Raw genomic sequence first — 18,264 nt, forward strand, 5'->3', positions numbered from 1 at the left:
TGATCCTCTATTGACAATCCATCTAACGCTTTCCTCGGAACCATACAGGTGAAACTAATGGTTGCTCTAGAATCACCAAAGCAGTATGATTCATCCTCTGGGGACCATGAATGACCAAGAACAACCAGCATTGCAATCCATGGAGCCACAAAGCTTGAATGGCTAAAAATGCAAGTACTTCTGGAACACATCTGTACTGCTCATTTAAGGCTACTGAGCTCTATGAACTGCCGTCCTTGATAAACTGCTTGACTAGCACCAAGCAATGGTTAAGTGACAACTATTTGCTGCTGAACCTAGATAAGACGGAAACACTAATTATTGCCTCTGATTAAGCAGCATATTGGTGCTTCAGGCTCGTCTAAGGAATTTAGGTGTTGTTTTTTATTCTGTGATGTCCTTGGAGCTTTACTCCAAACAGTCAATCAGAAACTGCTACTTTCAACCGAGGAACATATCAAAACTTTGAACTTTGGTGTCGAAGGTTGAATTGGAAATGATCATCCATGGTTTTATCTCGTCTCGTTTAGATTATTGCAACATGTTTGAACAAGAAAAAGCTTTTCCATCTGCAGGTTGTTCAGAACTCCGCTGCGAGGCTTTTAACTCACACAAGCAAAAGAGCCCACATCACACCTGTTTTGGCATCACTTCACTGATTACCAGTTCATTTTAGAATTAATTTTAAAATTCTGGTCCTTACTTTTAGAGCCTTGCACGGACAAGCTCCTCCTTATATGTCTGACCTGATGCAGCGTCACACTTCTTCCCGGTGTCTGAGGTCATCAGGTCAGATGTTGTTAGTGATCCCCCGCACTCATTTTAAAACCAGAGGGGATCGAACTTTTCAGGCAGTGGCACCCAGGCTGTGGAATGCACTGCCGCTCTCTTTTTGTTGTTCAAATACTGTTGATTCTTTTAAAAAGCAGTTGAAGGCTTTTAGTTAGACAAGGGCTTTTATGGCTGTCTGATTTGATGTACCTATGTTTTCCTTGTATTCTGAGGTCTTCTATTTATCATTTTCCAATTTATTGTAAAGCACTTTGTGATTTTTATCTGTGAAAAGTGCTGTATAAATAAACTTTACGTACTTGAAAAACTGCTTAAATGTTACTTTTTGAGAACTACCTTTTTTGCTGAAGCTTGAAAGCCTCCTGAAGTCAATACAATTGTGTATTTCTTCTTATTTCTACATGAAAATTACCAGAATATAGATATCCTGCTGCCGTGAAGGATCGAAGCACCTGTGCTTCCTGTCTAAGCACACTGTTTTTAAATTGTTCTGTGGGAAGCAGGTGGTCGACTTCAAAGCAGATCCCTATACCTCTGCAGCAATATAAAGCCATGACATCAAATGTGAACCAAAGTTATACTGCACTATACTACAATCTGATGTGTATATCATGCAAGGTCAAGCAACTCCCACAGCACGTGTGGGACATGGAAATACAAATGTTCAGTTTATTTGGCATTGCGGCAGCCACACAAATATGTTGAAGTGTGTTTAGTAATCGAGATGTCCAAACTTTAAGATTTTCTAGCTTGTCCTTAAACTGAACTTCCTCATTCCTTTTAATTCATGCAGTAAACTAAATAGTCCAGTAGACCTCTTAATAAGTGATAGCTGACGAGAACACTGTGCAAAAAAGATTTCAGCTATAACAATTTCCAAATGTCCATGGCTGTGGAAAAATAAGCATGGCTAATGTTGGCTCAAGTCTTTACCAGCATTAGCATTTGTATCGACTGATGTAAAAAGTTGATATGAATAAAGCTGAATTATGTCTGTTTTGTTGGCCGATTTTTTAATTAGGATTAATTGAAAGCTGGAAAAATCCAAATATATGTTTTTGTGAACACTATCACCAGGCTGTCAGGCAGGTTGTAATTATTGAATGTTAAGGTCTAAAACTGAAAAGCAGCTGCTTATCGCTACAATTCACCAACAAATGTACATCCTCCTGATGTTAAATGGGTAAGTCTGGCTGTGAGAGTAATCCAGTACATATTTTATTAAATCCTTTACTGTTTGTGCCTCTTTCGGACATATTAGAGAGAGTCAGAAACGACAGAGGAGACAGAGGAGGATGACATGTGACACAAGTAAACACCCTTCTCAACAGAACCAGCAGGATACCCTGACACAGCACTTAAATAATGTAGGCCTATGCATGTGAAACACTCTAGTGATGTCTGTGTTTGGTCCATAGTCCTTTCTCAACAACCACTGGATGGATAATTTTTTTACAAACATTCTACTGATTTTAATGATCCCCTGGCTTTTCCTCTAACTCCATTCATTTATGACAAAATAGCCTACCTGCAAAACTACTATTCCCATCAACCTTAGATGCACTTTGTGTTTAGTGCTAATTAGCAAATGTTAGCATGTTAAAAAAAAAACTAAACTACGATGTTGAACATTGTAAACGTTATATCTGCTAAACATCAGCATGTTATCATCATCATTGCGGGCATGTTAAGCACATTAAAATACTAAACTCCAATGGCGAACATGGTAAGCATTATAGCTGCTAAACATCAGCATGTTATCATCATCATTGCATCGTTATTGTGAGCATGTTAGCATGCTAAAATACTAAACTACAGGAGTTAATATGGTCAACATGATATCTGCTAAACATGTTATTATGCTAACGTTCAAAACACCACTGTGCCTAAGTGCAGCCTAACAGATGGAAACCCTAACCCTAACCCTAACTCTTTTTTGGTTTAAGAGCATATATTGTTTTGTCTTACTCTTATGTCTATATTTTCAGTGAGTTATGTGATGTCTACATTGTTTAAGCAAAATCCCAGTTCAACAGATATACTGTGCATTCAAGCATGTTAATCAATCTACACATGCTCATACCCAGTGATAAAGCCTTTGATTCACAGGTAACCTTTTGCAGCAGTATTGATGGCCCATATTTATAGGCTTTTATGGGGCATTTCTCCTGATAGCTCAAAATGTGGTCCACTTTTCTCAGGTCAATAGCTTAAAGCATCTCAACATCATCCATCACAGCCTAGTTCTCCCCTGCCTTGCCCTACTCTGAGAACAAGCTGAACAGGTGATTGACTCAGCTGCCCTCCAAGAAGCACCTGCATGACACTGTGGAGAATAAATAAAACAGAGCGAGTTGGCACCCTCCCTGCAGCCACACATGACAATCTTTTGGAACAAACTTTCCTCTGCGACACAGCAGTGGTCCATTCAAACAGAGAACAACTGCCGCCTCAGTGGGGTTTTCAAAAAAGTTGTCATCATAGTCAACCAGACATCTAAAAACTCCCTCTGCCTGTACACACACAACCTCTGAGTTCCCAATTATCTCTGCAAACATAGCTGTCTCCATAATCACTGTTCATCCTGTACTGTATGTCCTCACTCATAAGGCTGAAAGTTTTTCTAATGCACACATAATAATGTAATACAACTTTACAAAAATATGCTTTACGCACAGCCTGTTCTTAGAACAATTACAACCCTCTTATCCAAAATTGCTTCCAATGCTGCTCACCGCCACCAGATCAAGTAAAAGGTAGACATTTACCATCAATCAATTAGTGATTTGCCAACAATGAGTGTAATAGGTGCTAAGGGAAATACATTTTTGTGAAATGACTTCTTTCACGTTGTGTGTCTGAATGTCATTAACTTTCAAGTGTGCCTTCACCCATATCATCAAAGCAAATGAAGCTTTTCTGTAAACATCCCAGATAGAGCCATTGTAGCACGCTCTATACCCACATCCCTGTGTTCTTCTGAGGATTTAAAATGGCAGCATTTAATACTGACTGCTGTGAGCACAAAGCACAACTGCTTCCGAGATCCCTCGTAGCAAGATGTTAATTTTGTTGAATCTTCTGTCATTTGAAAGATGGTATGAAAGGAATTTGGTTCAATCAATGTTTAACTCTGCACATTCAAATTTGCTTCTACTCACAGTATGTCTCCTCTTCCCTATCCGTGTGCAATTCAGAATCTGCCTGAGCACACAGTTAATCCCTTTGCACAATTTACTGGACATTCCATGTAAATAAAACCATCTTCTTTCCCAACTATTTTAAAAGACTCTAATTTTCATTTAATTAAACTAGATATACCAATAATCCTCTATATGTTCTACCATATTGCAGGATGATTACATTTCTCACTTGGCTGGCTCTCATATCTAGATATAGTGAAATATATGAAAAAGGAAAGAAGAGGATGTCACATTGTCACCTGAAGCGTTTCCCTTTAGATAGCGCTCTGCTGAGAATAGGTGGGGTTACTGTTGATGTGCCTGGTGCCACGCTGTTGCCCTTAACAGATGATCCGTGAGAACCGCAGCTCTGCAAAACATAAAGAAGAATAGTGCATACAGGGACATGGTAATTGTGCCTTCAGGATGTATCTTCCTTAGTATCCTCACGCTATGAAAAAGCTACTTTATTATAGTTTAGCTTGGATTCGAAAACAAGATGGTTAAGTGAAAGCGATTATGTAAGTCAACACAGGAAATAAGCTCAGGGTATAATACATAATGCTGGGGATACAGTAGGCCTATGTGGCTTAACAGCTCCAGTCAGGTTGAGGATGTTCCCTCAATGATGTATCCCACCCCTTTAGTCAGGCAGAGTGTCTTTAATTACACTTTACACTTTAAACTGCAGATTAGGAGGGGACACTTTGTGAATAAACTCCACCATGGCCCTCACAGCACTCCAGCTGCAATAAAGAATTAATCCCACACAAGATTACATTAATTGTTTCCTAAAGAATTCCCCCGCTCCATTCTTTCCCTCTATTCTTATCAAAATTAACACCCTTATCTTACAACAGGCCCGAGACAGGGCTGTGGCACAGCGGCCATGAATGCCCCAAGAACCCCCCTGTTGAAACCCTACTGTAAATCACAAGATAATTCTGTAATTCCAGTTACAGTACATTCTGCACTGCCCCTTTCTCTCTGTCTGATTGTACATCATTAAAGCAACTGCATGTGACTTAGAGCCAGTTCAGGGTTCTCTTGTCCGATAAGCCTCTTTTTCTCCCTTACACCCCTGACTCCCAGAGGGAGCTGTTACTGCTGTTCACTAGTTGTGCGAGAAAATAGGATCATTTTGGCCACCCTCTCTTATACCCTGCAGGTGGAGAACGGCTCACTTTCTGTAACTGCCGCAAACTTTCCCAGAGGATGGTATCCATGTCAGGGGATAAAATAAATAGCTTGTGGCAGACAATGGCAGACCTGTGTGGTGTAACCCATTTCACTTGTTCCATCCTATCTCACTTTTCCCTTGTTTTATGCCACTTGTGAAAACCTTGGATAAACACAATGTGGATTTATTTCAAGGGGAGAAAAAGGGAAAATACAGGAGCTTGACAGAAACGGAGAAACATCTATCAATGTGTTGACTATCAACGGCATAACAAGGAGAAAGGTAAAACCTATGCATTCAGAGCAGCATCAATGCTCCTTGGATTACCATCAAATCACAGGTCTTGAACTGTGCATAATGGGATATTTGACCATTCTTCATGAAGGACATTCCTTGAGTTAGCAGCAGCACAAACCACCACCAGCTGTAGTTTACTGCTCAAACTGAGCAATGTGCCAACGTGACTAAAACACAATTTTGGCTCTACCTGACCAAAATGTTAATCAGCTGTTTTAGAATTATGTGCTGACCTTTACATTAGCATTACATTAGACAGCTTTATTTATTTTTTTAAAGCTGCACTGGCCTGTCCTTTTATTAATCATGGAGTTATCTAAAGAAGATTTCATATCATCCCCACTGCTGTCACAACACTTGCTAAACATGGCTAATATTCGTCCTCCATTTTATGTTCAACCCTGGTTAATTCTCTGATGGCACTGTGCCTTCTGTTGTTGTTTTTTTAAAAGCTATGATAAAAAACCCCAAACTTATTTTAACGATCTAAGCGCACGGCGTGAAGCACATAGCGCAGGTGCGTTTAGGGCGTGTACGAATCCACTTTTGCTAGTTTAACAGCGGAAAAAAGGGTCTGTGCGCCAGGCGCATGGTTCAAAAGGGTTGTACTTAGTATCTTAAGTAATCATAGGGATGTCAATCATCAGAGTGTCATCTCCCATTCCCTTGTACCTTGGCGCATTGCTATTATGATGGTGGATTTGCTAAGCAGGAAGGAGAGATTTTCAGGAGAAGAAACTGATCTGCTTGTACGTGAAGTGAAAGCACCAGTAACCATAATAACATGTAATGCGCTGTTAAAATAACAATAAAATGCTGCGTTATTGACTTCAGACCAGGTTTTTGTTGGTCAATGATGGCGCAATCATTTTCCGCTGCTCAAGATAGCAATAAATGCACCTGAACACACCTCCCTGTAAGACCAGCATGCCCACGGGCGCACAGATGGGTGCAGGTGCATTTGCTATTTAAACGTCAGCGGCGCTGGACGGGAAATTGACAACTGCATCAGTCATAAACTAGCAAAGACACTTGCGTCAGGCTTTGCACTGCACTGATCCGGGTGCAAGATAGGGCTACAGTTTTTATGCACATGAACTTGCTGGACATACTGTATTTCAAACTTTCCTTTTAATTTGAAAATACTCAAAGGGAGAGCAGAATACAAATTCCTGCACCTGTCCAATGCTTGTTTATTTAAACCTTTCAGATATTTTTCCTTTTTTTACAAAAATAATGATCCTTTGCTTAGCTACTTCTGCTAGTACTTTTTGTACATCTGATGACACAATTAGAAATCATCTTTAAAAAGAGTTAATTTTCAATAATTGGAGCTTCCTTGGTGTAAGTCTTGTCATGTAGAAAGAAACCTTGGAGTATTGTAAAATTGACTTTGGTGTGACAGAACCCAGCCTTGTGTCACACCAGAGCTTTTATTAAAATATCTTGAGGTCGTATTTTTGTGGATTTTCATTCACAAGGCTCTGTTCTGTGGCCCTTATCATTCTTTATGCCCATAAAGTATTCATACTGTATGCTCACCAGTAGCCTTGCATCATTCCTGAGGGTGACCCAGTCTCTTCTTAGAGTACGGCTAGTTAGTTACCTCCAGCTTCTGGTTGGTTGTTTTTCTAGTCTTGTCTTCCCAGCCTGTGTGCCCCTATTCTTTCATGTTGGTGCATGTCTGTTTCAGTGCAGTGTCCCTCATGGGTGTGTACCCTATCTCTTTGTATTTGAGACACAATCGTAATGCCACAGAGGTGTTGAATCAACTCTCAGAGGAGGCAGGAGTTGTTTAACAATGCAATTACATATCTCCTTTCCCTTAAAAGTGCATAGAAACAAGTCATGCTATTCTATCCTACAGTATATGACTCATATATAACGCTTAACAGGTCTGCATATTTAAGTTAAGTGCAGGAGTGTGGCTATTCAAATTCAGAATTACAGATGGAGGGAACATATGCACAGGAATGGTTCCAGATGTGCAAATATGTATAGGTATTTGCGATGACAGATGGAACAGACAGACATAAAGATGTACAAATGCTGCATGAGCCAGGGCAGGTCTGCAGATAAGTTGGATATAGTTCAGGGCTGTTAAGTACACATAGTATAGAGGCAGTGCAGGTGCCCAGGTGTCTATTTTAAAAAGGTGCCAAGGGTTTAGTAACCTGAGTTGGCTCAGTCCTGGAGCATTGCTGCAGAGAGCATTGTGTAACAATGATGTCAGCATATACTGTATAAGTCTTTGCACTGCTACTCGGCACACCTTGAGGTAAAATGTATTGGTCTATAACGGCAGAGTTCAGAAAGTTGAAATATTTTTGGGGGAGGTTAAAGATACTTGAGTGGCACATCAGTTTATCATAGAGAGGACAAGGAAGACACTGACCGAAATGGACTTTATCCTCCCCTCTGCACCTGCCTCAACAGAGCCAGTGTTCACGGCTCACTGCGCTCATCGCCCCCTGCCTCAAATGCACACACAAGATGCTGAGGAGTTATGCAGCAATGAGCCTCTTTAAAGAACACTTTGCTCTGTTCTTCCTTGTACATTTTTTTTCCATTTTGTCAGTCTAACTTATCCTTTAAAGAAAACCAAGAGAACTGCACCACCCACAGCACATGTCCTCTCCCTAGCTGGTGGCAAGCTGTGGGAGTGGGTGGAGAGAAGCAGTGGTCTGGGGTCGCTGTGTCAAATCTGTGAAAAAATAGGTTTTACTTGTTAATCTTTCCTCGGTCTGTTCAGCTCATGCCCCCTCCTGGGTGCTTATAGCCAGTGATCTTTCCCGTCCCACCTTCAGCTTCCTTCACACTGTTTTATTATAGCTTGTGTTTCTGTGTTGTGGTGTTATTACTGTTATTTTGGTCTTTGCCTTCCTCCTGGCTTCCTCCCTGTGTCCAGCTCCAAATGCATTTTGTGGCTGGGTACAGGGCTTCACTACATGCGGAGGCCTCACACATTCCTGTCAACATGCTCTCATAGTCATGATGTTAATATAATAGCCTTCTATTGTGCTATGGGACAATAGGCCTGCGTCTGACTGAAATGCATTAAACTGGGCTCCGATGTGCTGAGACTGGTTTGGTGTCAGCGTAAGGTTTTTGTGCAGAGTGAGTTATGAATTTGTCTATGCAGTTGTGAAATCATGTGCTGTGTTCTGTCTTATCTAACTTTACTTAAACACAGCTACTTCACAGCTGCAGGATTAACATTAAATGTACGACTTCTTAGCTGTCAACCGCTCAAAGCAATCTTTTCCAGTGACGCCTTCAAAAAGCTTTCACATTGTGCTAATTGCAGTTTGCGGTTGCTTGCAATTTGTGAGGGTCAGTAACACCTGCCGATTTCCACATCTTTAAAGAGCAGGTGAACATTAGCGCATGCATATGATAGAAAAGCAGTAATGTGAATAACTTCCTCAAACAATGAAAGAAAGTGGCCCACTGAATAACAAAAACAAACAGCAAAATGGCATCTTATTAAGAAGAAGAAAAAAAAAAGTGCAGATAATATGTGACTATTTTTCTAACACAAAACAAAGAGGGTACATTCACGAAAGTGCTAATGCGTCACAGCGATAGCACTCTTTTGATGAGACCTTTATAAGTGTGCATTAGGCTGCAATTACCCTGGGATTCTGTGGAGACATGAGCCTTATCAGTGCCATCTACATCCTCCACATGCTCTGCTATGAAGGTCTGGGTCAGTTCTCTCTCCAGCAGTGGCTGCCACTGCAGGCTGTGGTGACTTTCAATTAATTTCAAGATACTTTGTTCTACTTATGTCTACACCCTGCCATTTCTTTTTACCTAAACCAGGGGTCTGTCTTTGTGAGCTTTCATCACGAGAAATTGCTACCAAAATTAGATTTTGCTCCTTTTGGCTCGTACTGTTTATCTCTAAAATGTCTCAGTGTTGTGTATCTTCATTAGATTCATAATTTAATCACACAACTTTTCTGAGCTGAGTTGAGGGTCACATTTTGCACAAACTGCTCCACCCTACTGCACATTTTTTACCTCTGCTCGAAAAAGAATTCGAAACAGCAAGTGAATGAACCAAAAATAAATTTTTCACATTCTCAGGAATAAAAGTGTCAACATTATTTGTCTACTATACAGTATTATTGCTGCGATTGCATGGTGAATTTAGGATCAGTGACACGCCACAGATTAGAATTTCCAATCTGCAGTTTGTCCCAGGAATCTGTCATTGTGAACATGACAAGCAGATTTTTTTCTGTATAACACATGATGCATGTATTTGAAACTCTTATTCCCCACTGTCTCTCAGCCCCTGTCAGATACGAGTGTGAACAAAAGGCTTCAGCCACAAGAGAGATTATTAAGACACACGTTGTACATCATCCTGTCAAGCACTCTAGACTCTGTTTTAAGAGAAGTACGATACATATTAAGATGTTTTTTTTTTTTTATGATACTAAAGATATGAGTGGAAATAAATCAATACTTGGTAAATACTTACCTTTTGGAGTTGAAAGCTGTATTGGAGCCTGGGAGTAGATTTGGACATGAGGCCAGAGGCGTTGACACTGCAGTCCCTCAGGCTGCGGCTATCAGAGAAATGAGCCTGGAGTTTTTCCCTGTGTCTTCTAGTGCAGGGAGAAAGAGAGAGAGATTGCAATATTACGAGTAAAATAAAGAAGTAATCCAGAACAAGAGGTGGTTTGTTGACAATACCGAGTGTAATTTAAGGCTACAATTAAAAAAAGAAAAAAAAAGGAACCCCGGTGGTATACTTCACTATAAAGTGTCTGGTTCTATTAGCGTTTTGCTGTGGTCAGGGTATTTCCTGCCGTCCCTCTAATGATAACACACTCCAGTTTTTAGTCCAGTCATTGATTTCTATTGACCAGCTCTTTAGACACACGTGTAACAGCAAGGTAGGTGATCATATTTATTGACCTGATACCCTTTCATTCCAAACACACACACACACACACACACACACACACACACTGTTATATAGAATTTGTGTTACTTTGTTTCGCACAAAAAAAAAAACAGTCGTGACTTATGTTTTTAGTCGATCTGTCAAATGTAAACGTATGAGTGCCTTGAGAGGTTAAAGAGGCAAAATAAGCACCAAAATAAGCACCAGTCAATTTGCAACTCACATGTCGACAGTTTTTTTTCCTAGAGCTGTAAGTGAAGGTTTGATGATGGTGAAAAGCACTCAAACTGGTTACAAAAATAGCATTAGCAAAGAAGATGTCTTGCATGATTGAAAATTTAATTAAGGCAATGAACTGTGAAATGTCCATTACATGCCTTTGTGATATTATTCTGTGAAAAGAAAGTAACAAAGAAAGATTTTCCAGAAATACCTCCAGTGTTTTGAACCTTACTTTACCGAGGGAGACTAAGGAACATTTCTGGTTGGATGTTTTAATGGAGAGATAATGTGCATGCATGTGTAATCGAATGTGACACTGATGGTGCCAGGTAGGTGTTCATTTATCCATGTGAATCTAAGGCACACTCTCCAGTTCTTCTGCTTCACAAATAGCTTCAGTTCTTTCTCATCCAATATAACTGCTTCCATTCAGTTCCAATCTTAACCATAAAGCAACTCTTATGAACAAATTGCAAATGTGCAACAGTAACGTAAAATGGCATCTTTTAGCTATGCTAAATATAAAATATCACAGGGCTCCGTCATTTTGGATTACATTTTGATTGGATTAAAAATTAATTGATGCTTAAGACTTTTGGATTAAATGTTAATTCACCATTAAATGTTCATTCTTAAATACTAGGTTGCTAAACTCTCTCTGCAGCTGAGGCATGTTAAATGTTTCCTGAGTAAATGACATTGCAATAAGTTTGAATTTAAGAAGCAAATGACTAAACTGATTGAAAAGGACAACAAACTAAACTGAGGTTTTGGTGCTGGGACCTACGCTCAATAAAATAATAAATAATACATTTCTTATTACTTAATAAAGCTAATTTCATAATCCAATCCAGGATAATTAGCGACTGATGGTGAATATTTGGCAAACATCAGCACTATAGTGATATGCAGTCCCACTTCCGTATGCTGCCTAATTACTAATTTTTGCAGAAACATGCATAATTAACTAGCCTTTGATTTTCATTTCTTTTGGTCTTTATAAATGTAAAAGTAACTCTCTTATCTCTGACTCCTCTGTATAGTCTTCAAACACTATCAAACATGCACGACTGGTTAATCTTCTCTGTGAAGTACTGATACGATTGAAATTTCAGGTCTTTACTGAAAAGCAGAACAAACTTTATTGCAGTTTATTGCAGGAGAAGCTGCACTGTCTCACAACATTTGGTGAAAAGAGATTCAATTTAAAAAGGACTCTGGGTTTGGATAATTTCCGTTACATTTATTTGGAGCCATGGCTGTGCGGGACATGCTGACCGATAGGCGCTGCACTTCTTCGAACGCTACAGTACTAACAAAATAATCCCATTTTGGTTTCATATCAAGATCAATTCAATCATCACAACCTACATTCACTCTGTATTTAAACTCTGCTATTACTTTGACATTGTCAGCATTTCTTTTCTTTCTCCTCCCTGCAGTGAGTAATTGACTTTGGCGGGCTGCTTTCGTGCTGCCAGGTTACCTCTTATCCAGTCGTGCACATGCACACATGCGCTTAGGGTCTAATGTTTTTTGAACTTGCTCTAGCTCTTGCCTTATTTGTGTATTTTGTTTTGTGTGAAGCATTTTGTGACACACCTGCTTGCTAAAACCACTTTACAAATAAATCTTACATGAGTATCTGTCCCAAATGCATCCTACACAATTTAGATTTGATGCCTTGCTAAAACATCCTCTAGCTGACTCACACTGAAGAATTTTTATTGGGCTCCATGCCATGATAGTAAAGTGCTCTTTCTGCATAGCCAGGGGCATACTCTACTAATGTGGTGCTGGCTGGCATCACTCACTTGTTGCGGCGGTAGAGAGCCATACACGCCACTCCAAGAAGACAGATCCCTGAGGCAATGCTGAAGATGGACAGCACCTGCCTCTGGTAGGTGTCACCACTCTCTGCGGAGGAGAGAATACAGTTCAGGCCATCGCATTTCTACTGTGACACAAAGGATATGGGCTGTGGCTGTGACTGAGCAGGGAAGAAGAAACATATCATGAATTAACGTACCGAGCTCACACGAACGGCGGATGGACGCACACACACACACACACACACACACACACACACACACATCCATCCACAATCTGCATTAGCATAAAGCGACCAATGCTGCTGTCAGTAAATGTCAGTGTTTGAGCATGGGAGAGGGACATGGCAGACACAGGCAGGGCTCAGTGACGTGCTAACTGAAGTATGATAATCATTTCATTCAGACAAACCCAGCAGGCAACGCCGATGGACTGGCTGCACAGCAAGGGCCACACCGAGTGTACGTGTGCGTGTATACACTGTATGTGTGTGTCAGCATTCAGAGACTGATGGCGACAGGGAATTAGCAGCAAATGAATCCTCCCGGAGCTTCTTGTCAGACCCCTGCACATCAACAGCATAGGCTTAAGGTCACAAGCAGCTGGGACAAGTAGCAGTTGACCCCAGCAGATATCTGTCTGACTGAGCAGCTGGATTGGGGAGCTGCACTACTTACTATAGTGCATGGCGCAGAGGGGTGAAGGCGGTGCATGCACTGGCTTATTAAAAACACGACAAATCATCTAGCGGTCAATATAAGCACAGTCTAAAAGGTGCAGTTTGGTATGTGACTAATCCACTGTGGAGAGTTGGAGAGACCTTAAACACAACCTACTGTGACATTACTCAATCTATCAAAAACAATAAATCCCCGTGTCTGATCTCACCACCTTGCCAACTACAGGGTAAAGTGCAGAAAACATCACCGCAACCTGTTCATGACCTTTGAGGGCTTGTCTGTGGCTTTTGATGCTGTCAACAGAGAACTGTCCTGGGAGGTCTTCTTCATCCATGCTTGTCTACCCTGGTTTATCAACCTCCCCCAACTCTTGTTTTAAGGGCTCAGAAGATGGAAAGCTTCCTGTGTTCTGAGATTACACTGGAGTGCAACCAAGCGGTCTGTTTGCACCATTTCTTTTTCTTTTTTCCCCCTTCCTCTGCATTACATTAGCGCTACATCAACACATTTAAGGGGTAGTGTGGTGTAACTGAGTTTAAACTGGAGAGAAACCTTTTTAATATTAGAATGCTTCTGGCAAAAGATGAAGATAACATCAGAACACATCCTGGAGTTACAATATGTGGAGATATATATATATACACACACACATCAGAGGTCCAAACTGCCCACTCAGCTCCTGTGGAAAGGAGGCATGATGTGTTGGAAATAAAATAGAGCCAGTCTTAAGACATGCTGCAGGGGTGGCCAGCTGTGACACACTATTGCTTATTTAGCACTGGCAAACTGACAAACTATGCTATGCTAGCTATGTGGATAATGTTGGTCACATTTTTGGTTATTTGGCAAATAATGGCTTGGAAGTATGCCATTTCAAAGTTGAGTTGTTTTTGCTGCCATGTTATCATCTTAAAAAGAGCAATTTGGAATGTGACTAACTAGTTTAGTTATATTATTAGTTTATATTGTGCATATAGTCTGTCTGGTACTGGAGTTGTGATATTGACACCAATATTGATATTTGAGGATAATGAAAATAGGATAATATCTACATAAATAGACATATATTTCTGTTTTCTTTCATCAGATATGGTTATAAAAAAGTTGTGATAAAGATGTTTGGGGCAGTATATTTTCCAGCAGAAAAATAAACTATGAGCAAAGATGAAAGTACAATTTTATACAGTAAACCTTATGGGAAATTCAACCATAAGTAATACCTATGAATACTTTACTTGAGCAAAAATATATTAGCTTAAGTTAGAAGAAGGTAAAATACAATACATACAAATGCAGCTTATGAACATTTTCTGCTGCAATTTAGTCCACTTCATGTACAACATATATGGTGATATTTATAACTTTAATAAGCCATTATGGCCAATAACATCAGCCCTGGGATATATGTTGGGTTCTATTGTGCATAATAGAACATAGTGTCAAATCACATATTTAATATTATAATACTTCTGAGTGGTGCTGCTGTTAACAAGTTCTTGACTCGCAGATTCTTGACCCAGCCTGTAATTTGTCAGGGACACAGCAGTGAATGTCTTCAAGCTGCACTTTACAAATGGACAACAGAAGTTGCCTTTGTTCTTTGTTCATAAGTAATGTGTCACTTATATACAGTATCTGTGCCCCTGTAAACCCTCCAGCCTTTAACCATCAATGAAATGACCTCTCGACAGTTCCATCTTTGAAATATATGGGGAAATCTTTCCCTGCTGCCACATCATCAGCGCTCATGTGCCGCACCACCTGAGACAAGCTTTTTTTTGGATAGAGGAAATAGGCCTTTCCAAAATGTGAACATAAAAACAGCTGTTTACAAAGCTCTGCTGAATGGCTGCGAGGAAAAACCAACATGCAGTCTGTACATAAAACCATTACAGGCCTTTCATGCCCGATGCCTACAAGGCATTCTTGAAATTAGATGCAAGAGCATGTTGGGAAATGGAACAAACTGAACAGCATCAGCTATATTGGCTAAGCCATGTCATATTGACACGAGGACAACACAACCCCATATGGCTAGCTCTGCCATAGCAACCACTTATGACCAGGGAAAAAAATGCTATAATGAAGAGAATGCTAAAGTATCCATGACAAAAGGAGGTATCCAGCCAGAAATACATCAGGATAAACTAGTGAGACACACAGAGCTTTAGCTGCTGGGCTAAAAAGAAAGCAAGAAATCATATTCAGAGCGCTCCATCCCACTTCAGAGCTTTGCTGTATTTTGACTGACCGTCTCAGACGGTCACATATTGGACTTATATAACATCTATAAAAGATTCATTGCGGAAGCAGAAGTGGAAGTCATAATGGAACACAATGATTAAGCAAGTGAGCGCACACGCAGTGCTTTTCAAAGCCAAAAAACTATCTGCGCTTCAGTCTGTCATCTGTCCAGCTATCAATCGATCAATCCTGTTCTCATTTCCTCTAACGCATCCGCCCACCTGCAGTAGCATTCTAGACTAATTTAGTCCCCAGATTAAAATCACTGAACTGAGGAATGTTGTGTGCAGGACAGGCTTCTGCTTTCAAGGGCGCCTTCTATTTCCTGGAGCAAGTGTGTGACGTGACGGCAGTGTATGAAGCTGCTTTAATGGAAAACTTCACAGCGCGCAATGTTGGTTTTCATGTATGCACATAAGGGAGCCAGACAGCGAGGAAAAGACGGCAAAGAGAAAATGGAAAAAGGTATGAGCGTGGTAGAGGCTGTGTGTGTGTGTGTGTGTGTGTGTGTGTGTGTGTGTGGGGGGGGGGAGGATTGTATATTCCCGTTGGACAAAGAACAGTGCGTCATTATTACGAAAGAGGGCTAGATAATTTGGTTTTCAAAGATGTGTTAACCCCCTGGAAGGCTGAAGGGTACCTACAGTGATATCAATTGAATTCAAAAGGGGTTTAAATTGTATTATTTATTAGTAGTATTTGTATAGGCGTTTAGATAACTCAAAACACAGAAAACAATTTTTTTTCACATCATATATAATGCAACAGATTCAGAAATTGATACATACATGTAGCAGGCAAGTAGACACACACTCATACATGAACTGCCATGGGTTGGCCATGGTGTGTCTTTATTGCTCCATCCTTACATCTAACGGCACTGTTCTTCATGCAGACAGAATACACCTAATTCACCACCACGGTGTTTCCATGACGACTAGCCCGCATTAATTTTACAAGGTGAGTGGCCTTGTTGTGCTGGATTGTGTGTTTTGCATGTGGTATTTCACAGATGTAAGGGACATGAAAGATTGAGCACTCCAAACAGTCAATGAAAAGTTGTCTTACCCATGAACTCAATCCCGAGTTCATCCGCTGTTCCATTCAAGGCCAGATAGCATGAGACAAGGGAGGGAAGGGGTAAACAGAGGCAGAGAGAGAGAGAGAGAAGAATAAAACAGTTACAACATGATGTGCCTCTATCTTACTCAGAATTCACCTTAGGGAGAGACACATGCTGCAACTAGACCATAAAGTGGATTTGACGGCTTTCTCTGACATGGCTCTCCCTTGTGCACCAGGTAATGAGCCAGCCAGCCCCAGATGCTTGCTATGCTTTTCTGTGATACACTCTGAACAGCCTACAGTGGCTTTGCATGGAGAAAGAAAACAACAAAGATATGAGGGCTGAGAGGATTAGAGGAAGGATCATGAAAATAAAAGTTGAGAAAGACATATCATATAGCTTTCTGTCAGCAGCAGCGTTTGCATAGGGCTTTTGTATTGATTTGAGCCTGAAGCATTGCAGTAATTGTTCACACACGTTCACATGCGTGCGCACCCATAGGCATACAGTACATTACACTCTTGTCTGTGTGTCTTTGTCTCTCACATACAGTACACACAGGCAGAGCGTCTTTCTTTCTGCAGTTAAGACTTTCCCCCCCAATCCCAGTGCTGGGGAAACAGATAAAAAGGAGCACTCATGTTCTTTCCATCCTGTCAGCGCCCCTTTTTCATGTCACTGTAATGTAATCTCATTTAAATTAAAATGAAACCCTCACTAGTAATTGCTTTTCTGACAGAGGTGGTCTGAGTTTTTAAATAGAATGCGGCTTGCCAACTCCTGACAGATTATGTTGCGGGCACTCTCCAAAAAAAAAGAAAAAGAAAGTGACAGAAAAAAACATCTGTTCTTGAATGCATTTTTGATTGTACCATGGGAATATCTGTCAGTGCTGTGGCTTTGTAAGTATGAAGGACAATACATACACCCCAGAGAACTGGAGCGGGATTCAGATAAAAGACAAATGAACATTTGGATGAATGGATTTATAATAATGGTAAAGGTTATCTTGCTCTATTAAGGGGGTGAGATTTGAGAAAAAAAGCCTTTTTAATTTGAAGGATCAAACTTTAAAATACAGTTAGCAAACTTATGACATTGAGGGAAAGTTTCAGGGAGCAATTGGACCCGCGAATGCTAAAATAACATTAAATACAAAGGTTGTCATCAACTCTATGACAAATTCTTAATGAGGCAAAGGGATGTTCATGATTTCACAGATAACAAGAGAGAAATGAGAAGAAAAGCCTGGAAATCAGGTCTGAAATCCCTAAATTAATCATTTAATTACCAAATTCATTTATGTTTGTATTTAAATAGGAAGCAGATGTTATCATGTTTTTACTGAACACAATGTAACTTCATCATTTCCAAATTTATCTTCCGTAGCCTCGAGGATTAGTAACAAATGTCAGCATTTATCATAAGCTCCTTCTGATTCATAGTCAGTCTTATAACAACTCACAAATTAATGAATAAAACAGTTGAGAGCCAATCAATTCTGGCTGGCGAACATTATCCTTTTTGCCATGAGGAGTTTTGAGATATAACTGCATGATTAAGATGGTCAACACTAGGCGCTTACTGTCACTGTGGAGCAAACACTTGACAAGGCCAAAGAAGTGAATGCAGTACCTTACTGATGTTGCCTGATCTGTATTATCCATTCAAGCCGTTCTCTGTGATTGCCCATAGCAACAGCCAACACTTTCCCACTCTAAATCGCCCTGACTGTCACAGCCTGTGCAGATGATGTCATTACAACAATGATACACTTCCCTCGCTCTGGCATTGCCTTGTCTGGAGACATTCACCAATCATAATACGTGCAGACTCCCAATCCGTCGCAC

At 40.4% G+C, this 18,264-nt stretch overlaps 1 protein-coding gene across 2 annotated transcripts in view; it reads right to left on the reverse strand.

Annotated features, from left to right (window-relative positions):
- nrg3b (neuregulin 3b) overlaps positions 1–18,264 on the reverse strand; it is a 206,386-nt gene that overhangs the window by 5,266 nt on the left and 182,856 nt on the right. The window contains exons 4-7 of one of the 2 annotated variants that reach the window (XM_031315070.2): positions 16,417–16,443; positions 12,409–12,511; positions 9,944–10,070; positions 4,235–4,344 (exon numbers count right to left, since the gene is read on the reverse strand). In XM_031315070.2, the coding sequence (XP_031170930.1) occupies positions 4,235–4,344; positions 9,944–10,070; positions 12,409–12,511; positions 16,417–16,443 (367 nt within the window). The remainder of the gene's footprint in view (positions 1–4,234; positions 4,345–9,943; positions 10,071–12,408; positions 12,512–16,416; positions 16,444–18,264) is intronic. The other variant, XM_031315071.2, reaches the window with a different exon arrangement.

This window comes from Sander lucioperca, chromosome 22, assembly GCF_008315115.2.
Source record: "Sander lucioperca isolate FBNREF2018 chromosome 22, SLUC_FBN_1.2, whole genome shotgun sequence".
NCBI lineage: Eukaryota > Metazoa > Chordata > Actinopteri > Perciformes > Percidae > Sander > Sander lucioperca.